The sequence below is a fragment of the Frieseomelitta varia genome, unplaced genomic scaffold (assembly GCF_011392965.1).
Source record: "Frieseomelitta varia isolate USP_RPSP 00005682 unplaced genomic scaffold, Fvar_1.2 scaffold_816, whole genome shotgun sequence".
NCBI lineage: Eukaryota > Metazoa > Arthropoda > Insecta > Hymenoptera > Apidae > Frieseomelitta > Frieseomelitta varia.
Genome location: NW_025110608.1, coordinates 69308 through 90637, shown reverse-complemented (window position 1 = coordinate 90637; position 21330 = coordinate 69308). Strand labels below are relative to the sequence as shown.

Genomic DNA, 21330 nt, shown 5'->3' with positions numbered 1-21330 from the left:
AAAAAATGGAATAATAATGGTCTAATAAGGCTATACATAATTTTTCAATTATTTATTTTCCTTATTTAATAAGAATACTTACATAAATGAATGAATAAATCATTAACTAATAGTATGATTTTCACATAAATCATTAAAATAATATTGTTAATGCATATTCATTCTATGCATTGAATCCAGACTGATATTTATTTAATTTCTTTCTTTTAAATATTCACATTCATAAAGTGTTATTAACAAATAAAATAACTCAACAATTTTGTTTTAAATGAAACTTATCTATAAAAAGTGCATGAAAAATGCTGAGATGACATTGTTTATCAAATATACTTTTAATGCATAATAAAAATTGTTCTTTTTTGTTGTAAATCCAATTTTAACATCACGTAAAATAATATATAAATAAAGATCATTTAAAATTTGTAGCTGATAATAAGAACAGCTTAACCACAGATTACCTTATATTTTATACTTTATACAATATATGAATAATATTACCCAGTCTCAATAGATGTAAAATCAGTAAAACAGGTCCAAAATTTCATCAAAGTATCAAAATATTTATATTATAAAAATGTATGCAATTAGTATATATTAAGTTGTATGTAATTAGAAATACTAACTGTAAAGAACATAAGTACAAAAATGATAAAGTAATATAACAAAAATTGTGCAGTGTATCGCCTTCACTACGTCATATCACAAACATTCCAATTTAATTTGAAGGGATGAGATTGCCTTCTATTATAATTTATGTACTTTATTCTAATATATACACATCCCTTTATTTTGCTAATACCACCATATGTTAAAGCTCATTTTTCTTCAGATGAGCAAATAGTTTGTTACAAATATTGTCGGTGACACTTAATGCTGCCATTATATTAAACTGGGCAGAGTAATACAAAATATCATTTATTTATACATGCATTCGTAACTGGTCATTTCAGACCAATAATGTGCTAATATAAATTACTATCATATAAAGACAACCAATGTAGTTACTACTATTAAACATGCTATTTAAACAATAATGTGAATATTGTTTTGAAAAATATCTTATATCATAAACAAATTTTTCTAAAATTTATTATCTGTAATATATCTGGATTCAATGCTTATTTAACAAATTACCAATGATAATGGACGGAGTGGAGGAATGCATAGATATAATCTAAAAAATAAAATTTAAAGAAAATAAAATAAACGATACCTTACGCTATTAACTTGTGCCGATAATTTACAGAAATAAAACTGTTTACATTTCAAAATCAGGCAAAGGAATTCTAATAAAATATTAAAAAAGAATAGTTCTTCTATTTGTAAAAAATCACATAATTCACGAAAATGGCAAAAATCGCGATTCAGGTTTGTTCACATAAAATTAAAAGAATGTTCACATCGTGTGTTCTTACTACACATCGATGCAATTAACCTTTCTGATTAGCAATGGTATTAGGGCCAATGGAGACTACCGTGGGAATTGTAGAATCCTGCATTAAGGTACGGGTTTCTTCTTCTTGATCAGAAAGTGGTATCGCTGGAGTATCATGAGGACTTGTCTGTTCCAACTTCATCGTTAGTTGATTCGGCAGCTCCGTTAGTACAGGTCCGTACTGCGAAGTGGAACCCACCAGGAAGTCAGTTGATGGATTCAAACCGCCCAACATCTTTCCTCATAGCAACGCATATATAAGATAAAGAAACGAACATACGAGCCAAAACACGCATGGATGGCTTCCGGTAAATAAAATAAAACTCAAAATATAAATCTACAAAAAAAAAAAATTATGCCTACCTGACCACTGCTTAAGACCATTCCACCTCTTGTAGATTTAGCGCGATGGAAGAAATGAAGCCAAGCCCAAATTAAGCCCAACACTAGCCCTGTTAATATCAGGAAAATACCTGGTGGCATGGAATGTTTTGTAGTATATTTAGTATGTTCTTCATCGCTTTGCGACATAGTTGGATCCTCGTCTACCTTTATGTGCACAATTATTTTTGAATTTAGTGTCATATATTATGTAATGTATATAACTAAGAAATTAACTGATAAAATAATTTATTTTAGAAGCATGAAAATAGGTTTTATGAACTTTTATAAATATATTTTGCATAGATATAATAGGTACAATAGGCATGATAACTAATGATAATACTTCGACAAAAAATAAAAGTTACTGTCATCCATTTAGTACTAAATCAACAAGATACTTCCTAATTAAAGTAAGGTTATATATACATGCATTTTTATATTTTGTATACAAGGCACGGCCGTGATTTCGTTTGAACACGTCATGCTGTTGTCATCTTTAAAGGATTAAAATATTCATACGTAAAGTATCATAGATTGAAATAAAAGCTATTAGATACCTTTTGTGTAATATTTATTTTAGTTTCTCGTGATGGATCAGTGGTTATCATTGTTATACCAGCAATGATAAACGACAAAACAGCTGAGACTAATATCCATTCAAGCCAGTTTCTAGAGCTAAGTTTATGTCTTGATATAATTCTCCAGAAACAACCTCTTAAATTGTTACTACCTCCAGTACCGTCACCTCCGCTATCGTATGTGTAACCTACTGTCGTAGGTTGATAAACAGCACCACTATCTGGCATATTTTCTCAGAGATATATACAATTTTGACGATTTCCTCGGTCCACAGACGGGCACTTCGGGTAATCGCGCAGAGGATTTTGGTTAAAACTTTTGACAGGAGACAGACAAAAAAAAATGGTATTGCCCAATACAACGCACAAACTGATTGTCAACGTATCAGCTTCTAACTAATGTCTGTAATTACTTATGAACTTTTATTTCGTATAGCGTAATGGTAATTTTTCAGTTTTCTTGATATATACAGATATATACATTCGCAATGCAGATACAATGTGCAAGTATAACATACAGACAACCAGACGTCATGTATCAAAAACCCACTGCGTACGCCATAGCTATCACGAATTAGAGTTGTATAACTCCCGAAGTTATTTCTTCAAAGTTAGTGGTTATTACAGTCGTATGGTGGCATTATAATCAGAGACCATGTAGTGATTAAGATAATTTAAATTTATATCACAATACTACAAATAAATAATAACTCCGTAATTAATTTTAGTTGTTTATATAAAAATATTATTAATATAACAAAATATATAATTACTAATAATTTAATGAAGATTACATAATGGAAGTTAAATAACGAATGAATAATTTCTACTATGGTTATAATATATATAAGTGTCTGTAAATATTTCCATGGTGATAATAAAATTACTTACAATTTTTAAATATTCTATTGTTTATATTAAATACACACTAAAAGTAGGAAAATCTGTATTTAGTACCACCGAGTTATCAATAGATGGCGCCACCGTTGCCTCGCAACATTGAGAGGTGACAGTTTTTCCACAAATTACGAAACGATATTAATTAAGAAGAATCATTTGTGGACTGTTATGGTTGCGTCTTCAATTTTAGTGACCTTTAGCTTGCGTTCTATGTTTTGTTTAAGTATAGTTTACGTATATAAAGAAAGTTTCAATTTCGTTTACGTTAGTAGTAATGCCAGTAGTGTGCGCATAATTTCTCGGAAACTATAGTGAATATTTGATTGAGATTTATTTGCAAACGTAATTGATAGCATTATCTTTGAAATATATGCTCGTGGAATGCAAATTTGTGGTGTGAAAAATTAAAATTAATTATTCTCCTTATATGGTTATAGAGCGTTTAGTTCCACCGATCTGCCACAACGCGGCGCGTTGTGAGTGTTTGTTACCCTGTAGCGACCTCTACTTCGAAGAATTTAGATCAACGACATCTATGTTCATTAAATCGTTCCGTCGAGATGTGTATATAATATAAACAATAGAATATTTAAAAATAGCTATTAATTTTATTATCACCATGGAAATGTTTGACACTTATATATATTGTAGCCATAGTAGAAATTCTTCATTCGTTATTTAACTTTCATTCGTCATTTAACTTCCATTATGTAATCTTCATTAAATTATTAGTAATTATATATTTTGTGATATTGATAATATTTTTATATAAACAACTAAAATTAATTACGGAGTTATTATTTATTTGTAGTATTGTGATATAAGTGTAAATTATAATCACTACACTCCGTAAAACAGAGAAATTTTCATTTGCGAAAAAACCTAATTTAGCGAAATGAATTGTGAACTTTTGTGATTGTATTACCCTAATTAGACCTTTAGCTTTCTTTTCATACTTCATTTGACCCGTAAAATGCAGAAATAAGTATTTATAAATAATTAGTACCATTGAGCTACCGCTAGATGGCGCCACCATGTCCATTTTGTGACAGTTCGCACTAATTATGAAAAAAAACCTAATTAAAAGGTATAATTTGCGAACTTTTTTATATGCTTCCTTAAAATTAAGCTCCCCGCTTTCATTTCATGTATGTTTTGTCCTAGAAAATCGTATGTTTAAAAAGTTGAATTTTTTTTTCAATAGATCGAAAGATATCCTTGTCACACACTATTGCTTTCCTTGTCTAGCGTCATTAGACAAGCATACATACATGCGCGATAGACAAGGAGAGCAACAGTGTGTGACAATGACAGACATATAGGCGCGTTAGACAAGGAGAGCAACAGCGTGCTACAAGGACAGATATATATGCGCGATAGACAAGGAGAGCAACAGCGTGCGACAAAGACAAACATATACAGGGTGTTACCTGTAACGCGACGCATGATTTTTCACCCACTTACAGCCATCTGACGAAAAAAAGTTTAGAACAAAAGTTGAACGGTACAGAGTGTATAGTAGGTGTCAATAAAAAAATTTCGAAAACTTTGTTTTCATAGCTAAATCAAGATCACTTTGGAGTAAACAAATAGGAACACAATTTTTTTTTCCACCATGTTGTAGAGAACATCGGGATGAATACAAAACACATATTACATGATATTTTTATTAACATGCTACTCCATTTACAGTAATGGAAATGTGAAACGTTTAGCTTCTCGTCGTATTTGATTCTAAGACAGTGTAAACATAGAGATTAAGAATTCAGATTACTGAATATAAATATAGGGCTAGAATTTATTTGTAGTTTGTCATTGCAGTTTCTTCGTTTCATGTTTCCAATATTTGGTGCAAAGTAATCGCTTGCAACAATGTATTCTTTTTGGTGAATGCAAGAAAAATTCTCGAGAAACTACTAAAGTGTACAAAGCTAGATTTCCGCAAGGAAAACAACCTTCTGAATCAACGATTTCCACTACTGTAAATGGAGTAACATGTTAATAAAGATATTATTCACAATACGATGGAAAAAAAATTGTGTTCCTATTTGTTTAATCCAAAGAGACCTTGATTTAGCTATGAAAACAAACAGTTTTCGAAATTTTTTTTATTAACACCTACTGTACACCCTGTACCGTTCAACTTTTGTTCTAAACTTTTTTTTTGTCAGATTGCTATAAGTGGGTGAAAAATCGTGCGTCGCGTTATACGCAACACCCTGTATACATGAAGTCTACCATTGTGTATCATCTATAGCTTAATGAGGGGCCGTTATATTTACGTGTATCAGCTGTGGAATGACAGGTGAGATAAAAAATGGCTGAAAATGGGTTGGGATCGGATGCTGGATCTCAAGAATACCTCGCAAGCGAGGTTATTAATTTAGATATCGAAGAGGTAATTAATTATATTCATTGTAAAAATGTTCAGGTCCAGTAGAAAATTTTTAATTTTCAGGTTATGTTCTCATAACTTATTTGCTCTATTACTATTTTATCATGATTATAACTCGCAAGATATAATTATTTTATTAGACTTTATATGATTGATAGTGAAGTCACGTTACATACTCTTTTTTTAATTTTATTTTTGTCTAAATTCTCAATATACTTCAATTTAGCAAATTTAATTATATTACCACTTAAATTATCATACTCTGCAGGTAAGATTGCTAAGATTAAAATTATATTTCATAATTTTAGTTGGATAACACAGAATATGCTATACCAGCTGTTGAAGAATTACCTTCTTTGGAAAGTATATTAACAGAACCTGACTGTACATCATTATCTGGGACAGATGATGACTTTGGTTTAACATCAGGTGAAAAATTAGGAAGCAGTGAAACAACAAGTGTTGGAAGTCATTTATCCTTAAACTCTTTAAACAAATCAAATAAAGCTTCACAACCAACATCTTCTGGTGCTATTTTGAGGCATGTTATATTAAAAGGAATATCATCACAAATTGTATCAGCTAGTGTAAGGCTAAATATTTTCTTTGAAAATAACTTATAATTATAGGTTTGAGTATAGTATATTAGTTTTAATTCTTCTTTTATATAGGAAAAGGTCAATGCTGGTTTAGCAAGTGCAGTTGCTGCTGGAGGAAATATGTTAGTTGTTGGAACTAGTCATGGTCTGGTATTAGGTTTTGATTCTTCACAGACATTAAGATGGTGCGATCAGGAAGCAAGACACCAAGGATCTGTATCTGCATTATGTTTTAATTATGATGGAAGCAGAATATTAGCTGGATTTGCTAGAGGACATATATTAATGTTAGATAGCTCTAATGGAAAAGTATTAAGGACACTTACTGATGTTCATCCTCTTGATACAGCTGTATTACATGTAAAAGTAAGAATAACTTATATTACTCAGTACTTGATATATAATTATCATAATTCTACTTATTAATAAAAAAAAAATAATGTATTTCTACATAGTTCACAGATTCACCAAAGGTAGCATTATGTAGTGACAGTGGTGGATCCGTTTTTGAACTAAATTTTACAAGAGTTATGGGTGTGAGAGGCTGTGATAGCAGGTGTTTATTTAGTGGATCTAGAGGTGAAGTGTGTACATTAGAACCTTTGTTATTGAATCATCTGCCGTCACACGCTCTAAAAAATTATACTTTAGTGGCAATGGCAACATTATCAAAGGTTTTTTTTTGTCTCTTATTAAAGAGTTCAAAAATTTGTAACATGTGCAAATAATTTCATATTCTTTGAATTTTCTAGGTAATAGTAGTTTGCATAAGACCACGAATGCGTGTTGTATTAACTCATCCTTTATCTGGTGCACCTATAGCACCACCACAATTATCTTGGCAGCTTGTTGTCATACAAGCAGCAGATGCTTCTCGTGTAATTGATCCTGTTTTGGCTCTTGCAAGAGACGATGTGGTTCATTTTTATCAAGTATAAAACTTATATAATATAATTTTATATATTAAGCAGTTGTTAATAAATGACAAAATATAGTACATTGATAAAATTTTTTACCTAGGTATGTACTGAAGCTGGTTCAAGAGTAAAATTATCTCCTTTGAGAAGAATGACTCTCCCATATACAATAAGTAACTTACGATGGCTAAATCCAAGATCATTAGCAGTATTAGATACTCAAGAAAGATTACATTTATTAGATGTAAGAGCACAGGATAATTTGGAAACTTTAGATATGAGTCGCGTTGGTATTTCCTATGCATCTAGCCATTTTAAAGGTCTGTCCACTGGTGGAAATGTTTCGAAGGTATTAATCAATCAAATCATACCAATTAATTATTAAATTTAAAATATAATCACATCGTTTTGATTTGTAAAATCATAGGCAATGGCGTTAGCTGGTGAAAGAGCATGTTACAATACTGTGGTAACGTTTGGTACTCAACTTTTGTTACTAGGTACCAAAAGCTTACATGTTGTTTGTATACGGACATGGACAGAGCGATTGCGACACTTGACAATGCAGGTCTGTATAATTAAAGTTATACAATTTTTTACTTCATTACATTTTTTATTATTTCAGAGAAGATATCCAGAAGCATTAGCTTTAGGACTTTCTTTTTATCAAGATAAAGGAAAAGCAGTTGTTGGTCTTCGTGGTTCCAAACAACGTCGTAAACAAATAGCTCGCGATAAAGTATGTCAAGTTTTGATTCAATATATGGAAGAATTGAATCATTGTGTTGCAGACGAAAATGCAGAATTTGAGATAGTCACAACTTGTGTAGATTATTGTATACAACTAGAAAATACAGATTTATTATTTGGCAAATTATGGGATTTAGTTTCGGAGTCTGAGGGATTAAAAGCGAGTTATTTACATGCCCTTGAAAGTCCTTTGTTGGACGGAAGTTTACGACCGCGATTACCACCATTAATTGCTCAACAGTTAGTTACTCTTTATGACCAAGAAGACAAAGTAGATTCGCTTCAAGCAATTATAGTGTTATTAGATGTTGATTGTTTAGATATTCATCAAGTAAGTAAAAATATTTACATTCTTGATTTTCATAGATTACTTTTTTAATTTAATTTATGAAACTTAAGTTTAAAAGCATTTATTTGTCACAGGTAACGACACTTTGTCGGCAACGAGGTCTCTGGGAAGCTTTAATACATCTTCAAACCACGGCATTAGGTGACTTTACTGCTTCAATTCATCAATTAGTACCGATATTGCAAAGTATGTTAACGAATTCGAAGGATTCACTAACTCGAGATAGTATACAACTTGGCAATGCACTTTTGGTCTATGCTAGTTGCTGTCTTGCCGGTCGTGGTTTTCCCAGAGATGAACTTCCAGAGGGTATGTCTCAAAGAGCAAAAACAGATGTATTAAGAGCATTGCTTTCACAGCATTCGAGTTTGGCTAATGATACGGAAAGGCAATATCCATATCTAAGAACTTTGCTACAGTTTGACGCGAAAGGGTTTCTCGACGTGATAGCAATTGCCTTCCAGGAGCCAGAATTCACGTCTGAGATGGGTCTTAGACAACGGCAAAGGCTTATAGATATATTATTAAATATCGTTATGCCCAGCACGCCATTAAGCCCGAGAAATCCTGATTATATTACTGACGAACAAAGAAATTTAGTTCTTATATTTATAGCTAACGAAGTTGCAGAAAATATTGTTAATTTAGAACCTAGTATGTTAAATAAAATGATAGAAATATTATGTACTGACTCAAATATGGGATCATCACACGAGCTTAAGACTGATAAAGAAAATGCGATACTGGGATTACTGCGCTCAAAAAAATTACGCAATATATCAGATAATACTTTACTTAATTTGGCAGAAAGAGCTAATTTGTGAGTATATGCATACTTATATAAGATATAAAATACTGGACATGTACCATTATTTAATTTTAATTATGTATCATATTTTATGAATATATCTGTAATAAAAAAAATATACTTTTTAATATTACATTTCAAGAAATTATATAGCATTATTTATACTAATAGCATCATACATAGTAACTTGTATCGCAGCATGTAATGTTACAGTATGCGTGTTGCGGAATTGCTATACAGCGCCAGAGAAGATTGGATCGCTGTTTGTAAATGCATGATACTGCATCCATCTAGACATCATGATATTTGGGTCTGGTTAAAACATCTTTCTCCAAATTCGTTGCAATTAGTCGTAATGGCAAATGCTGAAGCTCTAGTAGGCATCAATGCAAATCAATTTGCTATACTGATAGCAACACATTTACAAACTAAAGTTTCTGAAATTTTACAAATACTAGAAAATACTCCAACCTTACAGTATACTTTACTAGAAGCTTTATATCAAATAGTACAATATAAAGAAGAAGATATCACGTTAGAACTTACGACTGAAATGTTAGAAAAATATTTGGAATTAATGTGTGAATTACAACCAGACCATGTTAGTAAAATCCTATATATCAGGATATTGAAATATGCCACTTATTAATTTTCCGATTATCTTTGAAATTTAGGTTGTTGAACATATTCAAGGATTTCATGGTTGTAGACTGAATCAAGCATTGCAAATAGTTCAAAAGGCGAATCACAGAGATGCTGAAGCAGTAATGTTAGAAAAGTTGGGAAATTATCAAGATGCCTTTGATATTCTTTTGAAAGAATTTCAAAATAATTTGGAACTGGTATATTGTATGAGAATAATGTAGCAATGTTAATCATTACTTTCTATTTTAACAATATTTATTTTTAGTATTGTCGGAACAAAGTATCAGAAAATGCATCTATTCACAGTGCAATACAATTAGCAGGAATATGCAGACGATCTGCGGGAAATTTAGATTGGATGCCACTCGTGGAAACTATACTTCAAACACATTCAAATAGTAATGATGAAAAAGGTATAATATATGTGATGTAACGTGATAACAAATTGCATATATCTTTTAATTAAACAATTTTATAAATTACAGTTGAAAAATTAAGTGGAAAATTATTGAGGATTGCGTTAGAATTTCTTAGTGGAACAACGGCACTGTCGACCGTATTAGAGCAAATATTAAAACATCCACTGGCAACAAGTGGAACTATAGGTGATATAAGACAATTGTTATCTGGAGTACTTACACATTCCCGATACGAACAAACTTTAGTTGAAACTACTGCTCGTTTGGTCAGCTTGGAGCTTCATAAGGCACTGAAAAAATCACTTAGGTATAAATAATCACAAGTAATTTTAACAAGTCTATTGATTATTTAACATTTTTATCTCTCAGGGACGCGGGGAGAGCTTGTGCAAGTGTATCGGTGATTTGCCCAATATGTAGACATTTGTTATCACAATGCACAGAATATATAGTAGTTTTTAGTTGTGGGCATAGTTTTCATTCAGAATGTTTAGGAGAACCTAAATCTTGTTATAAATGTTTAAAGTCTAAGGGGTGGGCACCTATTGTTACTAATATCACACATACTACTAAATCATTCCATGTAAGTAATATTTTGATATTTAAAATATATGTATATATAAAGATATTCGTAGTGCCACATTAAAATTTAAATTCATTGTTTTGTAGGAACATAAACAAATTCTACCACCGGAATTTATGCGTAATAAAGATCTTTCTTTAAGACTTGCACCACCTACTTCCTTACCGGATCTTGAGGGTATTTTTTAATCTAGTCTTTGAATATCAAAATTTGTTATCACACTCACCATCAGTGTATAACAGTCTATGAGTAAAAAATGACTTTTGTGTGTTATACATGTACATTATATTGGATCTCTTATTCTTCATTCCATGAACATTATATTGTTCTATTATTATATTTCATATGAAAAATTGAATTATAATTGGTTTTATCAAAGCTTCCTTTTACATATACAAAAATATGAAGCCATTCATATTTTTCATTATTTCTTGAACTCCGGTATTTAAATCATCTGCTTGGCAGAATTCAAATATTGTATGTATGTTTGTATATTGTAAATTAATATAGCTATATTGTGTATAGTATTGATAAGGACTTGTATACTTTTATTGATGTAAATTCCATTTGCCCAATGTGCAGCACGTTGCCAAATATCACTCATTAAGTAAATAAAGATAATGATTAAATAAATTCATTATTTGTTGTTAATAATTATGTGGATTATCTTAGATACAGCATTTATTTTAAAAACTTTAAATAATATTTCAAATTTAAGAGTATGTAAGTTACATAGTATAAATACATATATTTTATGTTGAATGATACGAGTAAATTGTTTTACGTTTAATATTCTTGATAATAAAAACTGGTTTTTTGGGCATATTTTCCATTAAAATATAATTAGGATCGATAGATTCATAACCGAGTAAATCACCAGTTAATAATTTCGCAACTAATGAAAAAATACTTAAATCAGGTACAAACGAATTTTTTGTAGAAAGCACCTCAACGTTCGTAACATATTTGTCAATTGCAGATTCTAACTTTATGAGATGGGGCGTAATATTTGATATGGATAAGTATTGTTGCAACTGCAATTTAAAAAAATAATTCATATTAATATTAATATTTATATTAACAAAATATTAAGCAAGTTTTTACCTTGCTATCACATTTTTCTAAGCTGCTTATAAGTTCTTCACTTTCAGTAATTAGTTTGTATCCTTTTAATACATATTCTTGATCATAAGTAGATTCATAAAATTGCAATGATACTTTGAATAGAATAATTTCCTTCTTTATTCTATCGAGAACTATTGATAATGGTACTCCGTGTAATGTTCGACTAGCCATTCGTATTTTAGAATATTTTTCGTAAATCTATATGTATAGTAATGAAATATTTGATTTTATAATAATAATATAAAATTAAAATTGAATAAATAAGAAGTGAAGAAATTTAAGAAATCAAAAAAATATATTTTAAGGGTGTAAATAAATATTACCTGACGATTGATAGAGGTCCATGAACTTGCAATTTGATCAGCAAATTGTTTTATTTCATTTTCCGTTGGCTGATGCGTTTCAGCCAATTTCCATAAAGAATCAAGTTTGTCCGTAAGACTACGTGATATATTATGGAACCATGTGAGCTTAACATCCAATTCATAATTGATTTTTAAATTATAATGACTTTCTATTCTTAAAATCGCTACCTAAATAAATGTCAATTGTTTTGTGTTGCTCATCTTTATTTACATTTTTTAAATTAGTTTCTCAAGTAAACAGTAATGCACTTTTCCATTTTTTTTTAATACTCACTAATTAAAGTTGTTAACTCTTTTTATCATTCAACTCTTTCATGCTAAGCAATTAAAAGTACATCTTTGAAATTAATATATTACATGCGCGAATTTTTAAACAATTTCTTACTAATAATTTAAATAAAAACTAATGATAATTAATATAAATACATATATTTCAAGCATGAAAGGGCCAAATTGTTTACTCACATTTCTTTCGACAGTTCTTATGAGCTCATTGGATGAAGGATCTTCCTTTTTCATCAAAAACTCCATTTCAAAACGGATGAAGTAAATGAAGAAATATAAAGAATTACCTTCTTACAAATTATAAGAATACAAGATAAAAATAAAAATAGATTACGTGCGTCTACAGATTACAGTATCTCCGCTTAAAAACGCGATAGTCTTTTCCTTTTCTGTACGATATAAATGAATTGGTTTCTATGGATTTATCGTCTCTTTCACTCTGTTTGTATCGATAGTTCGAATATTGTACAAACGACAATTTCCGTTTCATTCGTGATACTTAATATATAAATTCAATCTGGCGTTTGCTGTTGTTCACCATTGTACGGAGTGATATCACATACGTTTACACTATCAGATGTACCGATTTTACAGAACTCTGAATTTTATTCTTCAAATGATACATGAATTTGTAAAATGTACAATGCAAAAACTATCATTATATTTCAACGGATATATCATACTTAACTTAAGGCTATATTACGGTAATTACATTATATTCACCGTAATATTAAGCTAACATGATTATTCAATTGCGACTAATATTTTGCATAAAGATACGAGTTTAGCACGTATATTCAAGTCATGTATCTTCTGAAAAATATAGAGTACTATAAAATTTATAATAATCACCAGATCTTAGTACATGGTTGTTTCTTTTTTTCCTTTTGGCTAGTATTTAATTTGTAGAATAATATAACGAGGTATTATATATAACGAGCAGGCGAAAAGCCAGCTGTTTTTTTTTTATCATTGGCTTAACAAATTATCTATGGCTTTGCAATTTTTAATGCTCTATGAAAAGTCCATAATATTAAAATTCTACATTTATATAATTTACAGTTTTTTCTCCTTTTAAACTAATATTTCAGTAAGTTGATACTATTAATCCATTACCATGAAATACTCTTCATTCGATTATTCACAAGTACCACAATCGCTCTGGAATAATAAAGTATGTATTATGGTAAAAAAAGAAAAATGAAGTCGCGCGTTTAAATAAATCATTCACTTACTGATTAATCAATGATTAATTAATTGTTACGAATATACTTTTCTTCAGTAAGCGATGACGAAGACCATGTTTTTTGATCGAGCAAGATGTTCAATTAAATTTTTTTGTTATAGCTCGATGAGGGAGGAGTATCTTTATCAATTAAAATAAAGGACGGATTATTATATTGTAAATGAAAAATATTTTCATGAAATTTTCAGAACATCTCCTTTTACTTAATTTTATCTTTGCACTGTTAAAACCAATTTATTTTTATAGTAAACAACATGCATTCTATTTCTATTTGAAAATGTATGGACACTTCTATAAACAGTGAAATATCTGTCGAATATAGATATACGTGGAATATTACGTTTACAGTTTTAATTTAATATAAGTAACATAAGATTAACACGAAATATTTATTGGAGATTTTTATACTGTTACGTAATATGAATGTTATTTTAAATTAAAGAAGAACATAATTTTATAATCATAACTAAAGCAATAAAAACATCAGCTTAAACGTTATCATATGTGAATTACTGTTTAAACTCTTAAAAATTGCATCCATACATACGTTTAATATGCACTCTAAATTAATGCACATATCATATGGTATAAACAAATTTGTTCCGTTCATACTGAACACAAGATTGGCAGAGCTGCTGATACTCATCCCCCGTGTACTATGTTCATAGACACATATGAGCTACAAGCAACAGTAGAGTACATGAAGACTCTATCAGGAACATGCAAGGTTGTTACAACGCAGTTTAACGATTCATTACAATAAATGTTGAACCTCCAACATTAATTATCTAAATCAGCACTGCCACATCTGTATTTTAATTTTAACATATTGAAAAATTATAATTTTTAGCAATTGAAAACTAACGAAGTCTTTCAACATCGGATTGCTTTCGAAAATTTTTCCCAACAACATTTATTTTTATTTTATTCTCGTTGCCAATGTGCACGAGAATGATTATGATATCTGTAATGTGGAGGTCTATAATTTCTACCATGTCGCGGTCGTACATTGTTAGAAGTATTATAGTAATGTCTCCGGTAATAACCACCGAGAGATCGGTTCCACGTTTTACCATTTTGATATTCTTGGAAAGGATTATACCCTGAGTTATTTCTTTCTTCATACGTTCGATGATCTTTTACTTTTTTTACTCGACCACGGTCTATTTCTTCATCATCTGCATTGAAATGTCGCTTACGCTCTTCTCTTCTATCATTGTCAACTTCTCTATCTAAATGTGTTCTATTACCATTCCAATTTGTAACTGTAAACAAACAAGCATACATTTATAATATAATTTATTTAATAAGAAAGTGATATTATTTTATCGATAAATCTTTAAAATAAAACTATTTTTACACAGTTTTTAACATTTTCGTCATTTAATAGTGTTACTTTAACACTTAACAATTTTTTTTCAATAAATCACAAAATATATCTTCTTATTATTACTGATTTAATAGAAATGTAAACAAATCAAATATTTTCAATTTCACGATTAACAACATTTCGATATGTTGTTATCTTACATTTATAATTTATCGTTTAAAAGTTTATAAATTTAAAAATATCTTTTTTTTTTGTTAAGATTACCGACATGATTTTTTATTTCAAAACATTTGAGCAAACAAGAATTTCTTGTATGATTGTTCTATTGCTTTATGTAGGATTTTTTGACTTAGGACGTATGGGCGCAGAATAGGTTGATGAGGGTTTTGAAGGAAAACGAGCTGGTTTCAATGGATTCTTCAATAGAATTCTTTTGTTGTACTGACCCGAAGAATTGCCATAACCACGATGAGACATCTTTAATAAGTGGGAAACAGTATCGGAACGATTTGTTCCATTGAAGTCTCTTAAAGCTGCAGCACTGGGTGTCATATTATTTTGACCAATTTTATGAATATCTTCCCTATGAATAGTAAGAAATATAAATTAACATATTGTTGATTGATCACGAGTTAATCCGTCTTTTCATACAATTTGAAAAAAATTGCAAGCCAAAAAATGTAGTAATATTTACGCATTTATCATATATATATAAGATGTGCACATATATACACACATATTAAATTTTACGTGAATATCATATTATTTTATATTTATATAAAACATTAAATTTTGTTATAAATTATTCATTAAATATTAAATGTAATAAAAATAAAATGTAACTTACTTATCAGTCACAGACCAGCCATTTGATGTTGCAGCTGATGTGGCAGAAAATGATGTATCCTTTGAAACTTGCCAACCTTTCATACTGCTGCTTGTAACTTTTGTAATCACTTTGTCCTCTTGTCCCGCTTTTCTAACAGGCTGATGCCATTTATTTTTACTATTATTATTACCATTCTCTGCCTTTCCGTTTGTTTCTGATTTACCATTTTGATACTTTATTGTACTTGTAATGGTACTACAGCTAGAGCCATTTTGTGTTTTTATACATTGTGTACTTTGATTCTGAGACGCATTACTGCCATTTGTCTTTGATGCACACTTTTGCACTTCTTTAGAATTAAGTATTACTTTAGGGAAAGTTTTTACTGAGGAACATTTCTGTGTACCATTAGTAGCATTAGTAGAAGTGTTTGTTTTTGTGGAAGTATTTAAATTTGTATGATTTTTTAATGTTTCAATAGAATTAACATCCTCTTCTTCACTGGATCCATCATAGGGAACTAAACTATTCCCATTCAAAATTTTTCCATTTTTAATATGCATAACTAATCTTGGTTGAGATTTATCTTGTAATTTTTGTGGTAATTGTGGTCCAATAAAATTTGTAGTCTTTTGAGTAGTAAATTGAAGTCCTGAATTTTTATTTGTCGATATTTGTAAATTTATTTCTGAATTGCCTGTGTTATCTTTATTAGCTGATGTGCCATTAGCTAATCCATTTAATGAAAATAATCCAGATGTCGATGCCTTGGGAGTTATAGTTTTATTCATACTGCTTCCTGAAGATAATGTATTGTTTATAGTCACTGTACCATTTAATTTAACAGTCTGTTGAGCATGAATTTGAGATTGTGTTTGTTGTTCCATTTCGAAAATCATTATGTAAGCATTTGTATTAAATACATTACTCAAACTAAGTGGACGAACCTGTATATAAAAAAAACTTTTTATATCAACGAAATAATTTGATATTTTATGAATAAAAAAATCCTATTAATACATACACAAGAGTCATCAAAGGAATAGTATTGGCCTGTTGAAACCTTCGCAACAGCAGTATAATGCCCGCAATTAACTGATGGACCCATATGTGTAACTATTGACATAAGTTTGTATGTAAGTGATTGCGTAGGTTCTCCTGGTTCTTTCCAGAGGTAAGGGCCCATATCTATAGTTTGTTTGAAACCTATGTGTTTAGATATTTTTCCTCCTAGAACGCTGAATCTTTTTAATTGTACACAAAGCACTTTCGGGGGCCGTTCTAAGCTAAATTGTTTTGTAGCAGGAACTCTTCTTTTGCAAGCTTCACATTTGTAATCATTGTTATCTAGTTGTTCGCGACTAAAATAGCTACTTAATGCTTCATCCAGAGTACTTGCTTTACGTATATCAACTAATAAGTCCTACAGAAATTTAAATATATATTTAATTGATTGTATTAAAGACACGATTATTAAAAAAAGAAATTCTATATTATATATACTTGAAAGTGTTGAAAAGTAGTGGAAACATGCCGACACTGTAGGCACTTTACTTCAGTACGAATATAACCACCAAAAATTTGGTTAATAGGTGTTGTTTCCTTAGAGTAACTGTCTAGTTTGCTAGCTTTGTGTCTTGTCAAATAAGCTTTTTCCATGCCTTCTAATAAATAACGTAAAAATTCATGAGCATCTTCTTGCTGTCCTGGCACCATGGTTCGACAAATGACTAATAAAAAAATCAAAACATGTATAACAGACATAAAATTTAATGACAATTCAGTAATATTTAATACTTACGTTTCAATTTGTTATATATGTAAAATGGTTTAATAGCACATCCTGATTTTTGGTGACTAGATTGCAAAGTCTTAGCCACTGCACATGTTAAGCATTCTCCACTTCCATCTAAAATTAACCTATTATCACAATATGATACAAAACTATGGAATTATAATCTCATTTTTTAAAAAATTTGCACAAAATATGGTAAAATATAATAGAAATTTTAACAACGTACCATTTTGTTCACATTTTGATGCATGATGAGAGTCTGACAATAACCAATTTACAAGTGCTGGCACATGAAACAAAGCTTGAAGAGTGCTGTTTAAGTAGCATGTATTTCCAACATTATACATGCCAGCGCCAACTGGAAATGTACCTTTCCATCCTAGGCTAACTTTCTTTGGAGAGTATAAAGTAACAGTTGGTTCTGGTAGACTGGGTCCTTTAAATGCCCTTTCATTCTTTTTCGTATAATTTGCTCCATCTTTCATCTTGTCATCAGAGCTCTCGGAATTTGGTAAACTTAATACGATGTACTTTGCTTTCAGTTGATCCAAAATTGTTGTCTGATAGTCATCAACTTCTTTATATTGAATTTCTGACTGAAGAATTCTTGATGCATTGGTAACTAAATTCGCTGACAGGTCATCTGGTGTTTTGGTCTGGTTGGTCTCCAAAGTACGGCGGAGTGTAGCCGCAACCGGATCACAAATGCTCACAGCAGGCATTTTTACTTGACTTTATTTTATAGTAAAAACCTTTGATGCTCCTATGTAAACAATATATAAAAATAAAATAAATATATTAAACAACATACAGACCATTGTTTACAATACTTTGTAATACATTGTTTTACCATTAAGATTAAAAAATATTAATAAACAAACATAGTATTAACATTTATCATTGTTTTCTACAATATTTGAGAATATTTAATTTCAATGTAAATCAGAAATAATATCTTATGTAAATAAGTGCTTCAAACCGGTTTCACACGTTAACTTTATCAATAAATAAATTAAAATTTCTTTTTTGTTAGAATTGTCAATATAACACATAAATATCAAAAAAAAATTTTCTTTTTTATAATATATTGCAAAATAATACAATTGACAGATGATTCAGACAGAGCGTGTTAAAGACAAATAAATTTTACGCGACGTATCTTTTTCCCACACTTAAGATATGTACCGACTATGAATGCATGCAGCCATACATGCTAAGATTTAGAAGGGTTAATTTCACTATTAATTCATTTACGATATCACTATTCATTCACGATAGATTTAAGCAATGACATATGAATTACTCAAAGCAGCGAGAGAACAGGCGAAATTACGCGGAATTTTTCTTAATAATTACGCGACGTCTTTAACAAAGTACACTAAAAGCACGCGGCGTGCAATAGATACCGCGCCAACAGATTCATTGTTTACCTTTTCCTGATGATTATACACGTTATACCTTACGTAAATATTTCTCGTAGACGGTATCGTAACACATTTCACATTATAAACGATATTTTCCGACCGCGGTCACGTATAATCACAATGCTATCGATTAATTCGAAATTCCACGCGCTTACGTGCCTCGAGACGGTTACCGGATGAGTTTAACTGAGGGCGCGTGTCTCCGGCCACGAGTCATTTTTTTCCCGCGTACTTTGTCACACTTACCACGCTTGCGTTTAATTCACGTATAATTGTGACAATAATTTCAACGAGAAACACCGTTCAAGCTAACGCGTGTAAACGATGCACGACATTTTTTAGAAATATTAATCCCGTCTATGCGAAATCAAGACCCATCCTCTCTCATTCTGTCAGCCATTTGCAATTACATTGGCAGCCATTAAACTTTTTCCGTTGGGTTCTGCGATCCTATCGGGAGTGCCGGATATCTAAAGCCTAGTTTCCACGACGCGTGGATTATATTCGCGCGTAACGTTACGTGTGTAACTTCACACATTTTACTGTTCTTTTGAAACTTCTGACTGTTTCTCCCAATTGTTTAGATTTAATTGCGTCCGACAGAAGTGAAATTTGTTAGTGTAGTTTTATCGATAATTATTGACACGCTGAACCGATGAAATTGAGCAGAAACAAAGTAAGCTTTTGATACTTTATTTATTTCCGATTTTAAATCTCTCTGGTATTTGCAGTTACAGTGCATATTGAAATCGAAAATCATCGAGAATACATATACTTTTTAATATCAGAATATGAATTAGCTTAGTTAACTTATCGGTTAATATTGTTAATAGTATATTCGTGTATAAATACGTATAAATTTTTATGTAGAATATATTATATTGAACAATTTATTTTAAGATCATGGAAACAAAGCCTATACGGTTTTGTGCGTAATGCATACACTATATACTGTTTACATCGGAAAGAACAAAATAGTAAATAAAATATATTATTTTTAGTGATTACGGGTTTGTTAATTAGGTTTGATGAAACATTGATCTTTAATAAAATTTATTATTAATTATATATAATTATTTCTACAGTTAATTAAGAAATATTATATATATATATGTATGTATAATAAATTCTTTTGTTTCCAATAGACAATGTTTCGTACAATTAAGTAATGACCACTATTTTGTTTTAATTTTAAACGTAGGTATGTATCTGTGAATATTTCTCCATTTTATGACAATTAGAACCATATTTTCTGTCGTAATAATATCTTTATTAATTGCTATCGATAATCTTTGCTTACAAAATATACAGATCAACACAACTTTCAAGCGGCAAGGTAATAATATTCCAGATAAAATATTTTTAATGTATAATAGCCATTACTAGCAGTTTTAATACGTTTACGATGGCGAAAGGGAACATCGATATCTGGTTGATTTTACTTTCTTTTCTTTTCTACTCTTCCGTTTTTCCGTTATCCGTAATTGGTGCAATAATCCACTTTTTTCATTTTGTCTTTTAAAAAGAAATCAGAGCCTCGTCCCAAGCATACGTACACTAAACAAACTATATTAAATCATTCCACTATGCGAGGAGCGACGAAACTGATCGATTTATGTTTATACTCTTAATCATACATTTTCTTTAAGAGGTCTACGTTATTTTTCAAATACTCTCTGGCAGTGATAAAACAGACTAAACTTCTCGTACGAAAAGTTTGCTTTATCCCAGTTGGTTCTTGAGAGCCACCTTGATTAATCATAAACATTTAACTATGTTACTGAATGGAGAAGAAACTTATTAATAACAAAACGAAAAATTGATGTAACTTTGGAATCATTTTGTGCTTTGAGGTTTGTGATTATAAAATGATATATATACATATATGTATGTATACCAATGGAGACAACGTTGAATGCGAATTTATGACGGACATAACGATGAAAAATTACGCCATCGTGAACGTTTTATCATTATGTATTCCGTAAACGTTATTGTGATACCTCTAGTTTTAAGCTTATCGATAAAACTTTCTCGATTACGTGTACTAATCGGCAATACGATAGTGTATTTCGTGCCGTTACAAAATTTTCCTTGCATTAAGCCGTTTTTCTTAAATTCCTGTGTGACATTATAGCGCCTCGTTAATTCGTATCTGATAATGGATCA

The 21330-nt window shown here is 30.3% G+C and overlaps 4 protein-coding genes across 6 annotated transcripts; 1 reads left to right on the top strand and 3 right to left on the bottom strand.

The window, feature by feature from the left end:
- Positions 1–37: 37 nt before the first annotated feature.
- Positions 38–2983, bottom strand: LOC122536251. Of its 2 annotated transcripts, none has more exons than XM_043668459.1 (3): positions 2377–2983; positions 1799–1984; positions 38–1616 (listed from the first exon to the last, which is right to left on the bottom strand). In XM_043668459.1, the coding sequence occupies exons 1-3, from the start codon at positions 2623–2625 to the stop codon at positions 1431–1433; spliced, it is 621 nt and encodes a 206-aa protein (XP_043524394.1). In that variant the 5' UTR covers positions 2626–2983; the 3' UTR covers positions 38–1430. The 2 variants fall into 2 exon arrangements, with proteins under 2 accessions (XP_043524394.1, XP_043524393.1); XM_043668458.1 differs by having other exon boundaries at positions 38–1670; positions 2377–2981.
- Positions 2984–5119: 2136 nt separating this feature from the next.
- Positions 5120–11399, top strand: LOC122536275 (vacuolar protein sorting-associated protein 8 homolog). The gene is made up of 15 exons (XM_043668510.1): positions 5120–5695; positions 6001–6279; positions 6364–6657; positions 6747–6965; positions 7044–7223; positions 7312–7557; positions 7636–7776; positions 7834–8289; positions 8382–9127; positions 9329–9716; positions 9790–9957; positions 10026–10173; positions 10246–10486; positions 10549–10762; positions 10849–11399. The coding sequence occupies exons 1-15, from the start codon at positions 5615–5617 to the stop codon at positions 10948–10950; spliced, it is 3903 nt and encodes a 1300-aa protein (XP_043524445.1). The 5' UTR covers positions 5120–5614; the 3' UTR covers positions 10951–11399.
- A 17-nt stretch (positions 11400–11416) lies between these two features.
- LOC122536279 lies at positions 11417–12783 on the bottom strand. Its single transcript, XM_043668515.1, has 4 exons — positions 12718–12783; positions 12211–12420; positions 11867–12085; positions 11417–11796 (listed from the first exon to the last, which is right to left on the bottom strand). The coding sequence occupies exons 1-4, from the start codon at positions 12781–12783 to the stop codon at positions 11515–11517; spliced, it is 777 nt and encodes a 258-aa protein (XP_043524450.1). The 3' UTR covers positions 11417–11514.
- Positions 12218–19591, bottom strand: LOC122536276 (ubiquitin carboxyl-terminal hydrolase 36). Of its 2 annotated transcripts, none has more exons than XM_043668511.1 (8): positions 19168–19591; positions 17964–18500; positions 17744–17851; positions 17446–17672; positions 16967–17365; positions 15961–16889; positions 15560–15696; positions 12218–15048 (listed from the first exon to the last, which is right to left on the bottom strand). In XM_043668511.1, exons 2-8 carry the CDS (start codon positions 18457–18459, stop codon positions 14708–14710), a joined length of 2637 nt encoding a protein of 878 aa, XP_043524446.1. In that variant the 5' UTR covers positions 18460–18500; positions 19168–19591; the 3' UTR covers positions 12218–14707. The 2 variants fall into 2 exon arrangements, with proteins under 2 accessions (XP_043524446.1, XP_043524447.1); XM_043668512.1 differs by having other exon boundaries at positions 19408–19591.
- Positions 19592–21330: the final 1739 nt, after the last annotated feature.

Bases quoted from the DNA above. Each gene is read 5' to 3' on its own strand.
- LOC122536279 (XM_043668515.1), bottom strand. From the start codon at position 12,783: ATGGAGTTTTTGATGAAAAAGGAAGATCCTTCATCCAATGAGCTCATA. The intron at 12,421-12,717 runs GTGAGTAAACAA...ACATTTATTTAG, and splicing joins TAAGAACTGTCGAAAGAAAT to GTAGCGATTTTAAGAATAGA. The intron at 12,086-12,210 runs GTAATATTTATT...CTATACATATAG, and splicing joins GGACCTCTATCAATCGTCAG to ATTTACGAAAAATATTCTAA.
- LOC122536275 (XM_043668510.1), top strand. From the start codon at position 5,615: ATGGCTGAAAATGGGTTGGGATCGGATGCTGGATCTCAAGAATACCTC. The intron at 6,966-7,043 runs GTTTTTTTTTGT...TGAATTTTCTAG, and splicing joins CAATGGCAACATTATCAAAG to GTAATAGTAGTTTGCATAAG. The intron at 10,487-10,548 runs GTATAAATAATC...TTTATCTCTCAG, and splicing joins GCACTGAAAAAATCACTTAG to GGACGCGGGGAGAGCTTGTG.
- LOC122536276 (XM_043668511.1), bottom strand. From the start codon at position 18,459: ATGCCTGCTGTGAGCATTTGTGATCCGGTTGCGGCTACACTCCGCCGT. The intron at 16,890-16,966 runs GTATGTATTAAT...TTTTATATACAG, and splicing joins ATTCCTTTGATGACTCTTGT to GTTCGTCCACTTAGTTTGAG. The intron at 15,697-15,960 runs GTAAGTTACATT...TACTATTCATAG, and splicing joins GGCTGGTCTGTGACTGATAA to GGAAGATATTCATAAAATTG.
- LOC122536251 (XM_043668458.1), bottom strand. From the start codon at position 2,625: ATGCCAGATAGTGGTGCTGTTTATCAACCTACGACAGTAGGTTACACA. The intron at 1,985-2,376 runs GTATCTAATAGC...GTGCACATAAAG, and splicing joins AAATAAATATTACACAAAAG to GTAGACGAGGATCCAACTAT. The intron at 1,671-1,798 runs GTAGGCATAATT...CTATGAGGAAAG, and splicing joins TGGTCTTAAGCAGTGGTCAG to ATGTTGGGCGGTTTGAATCC.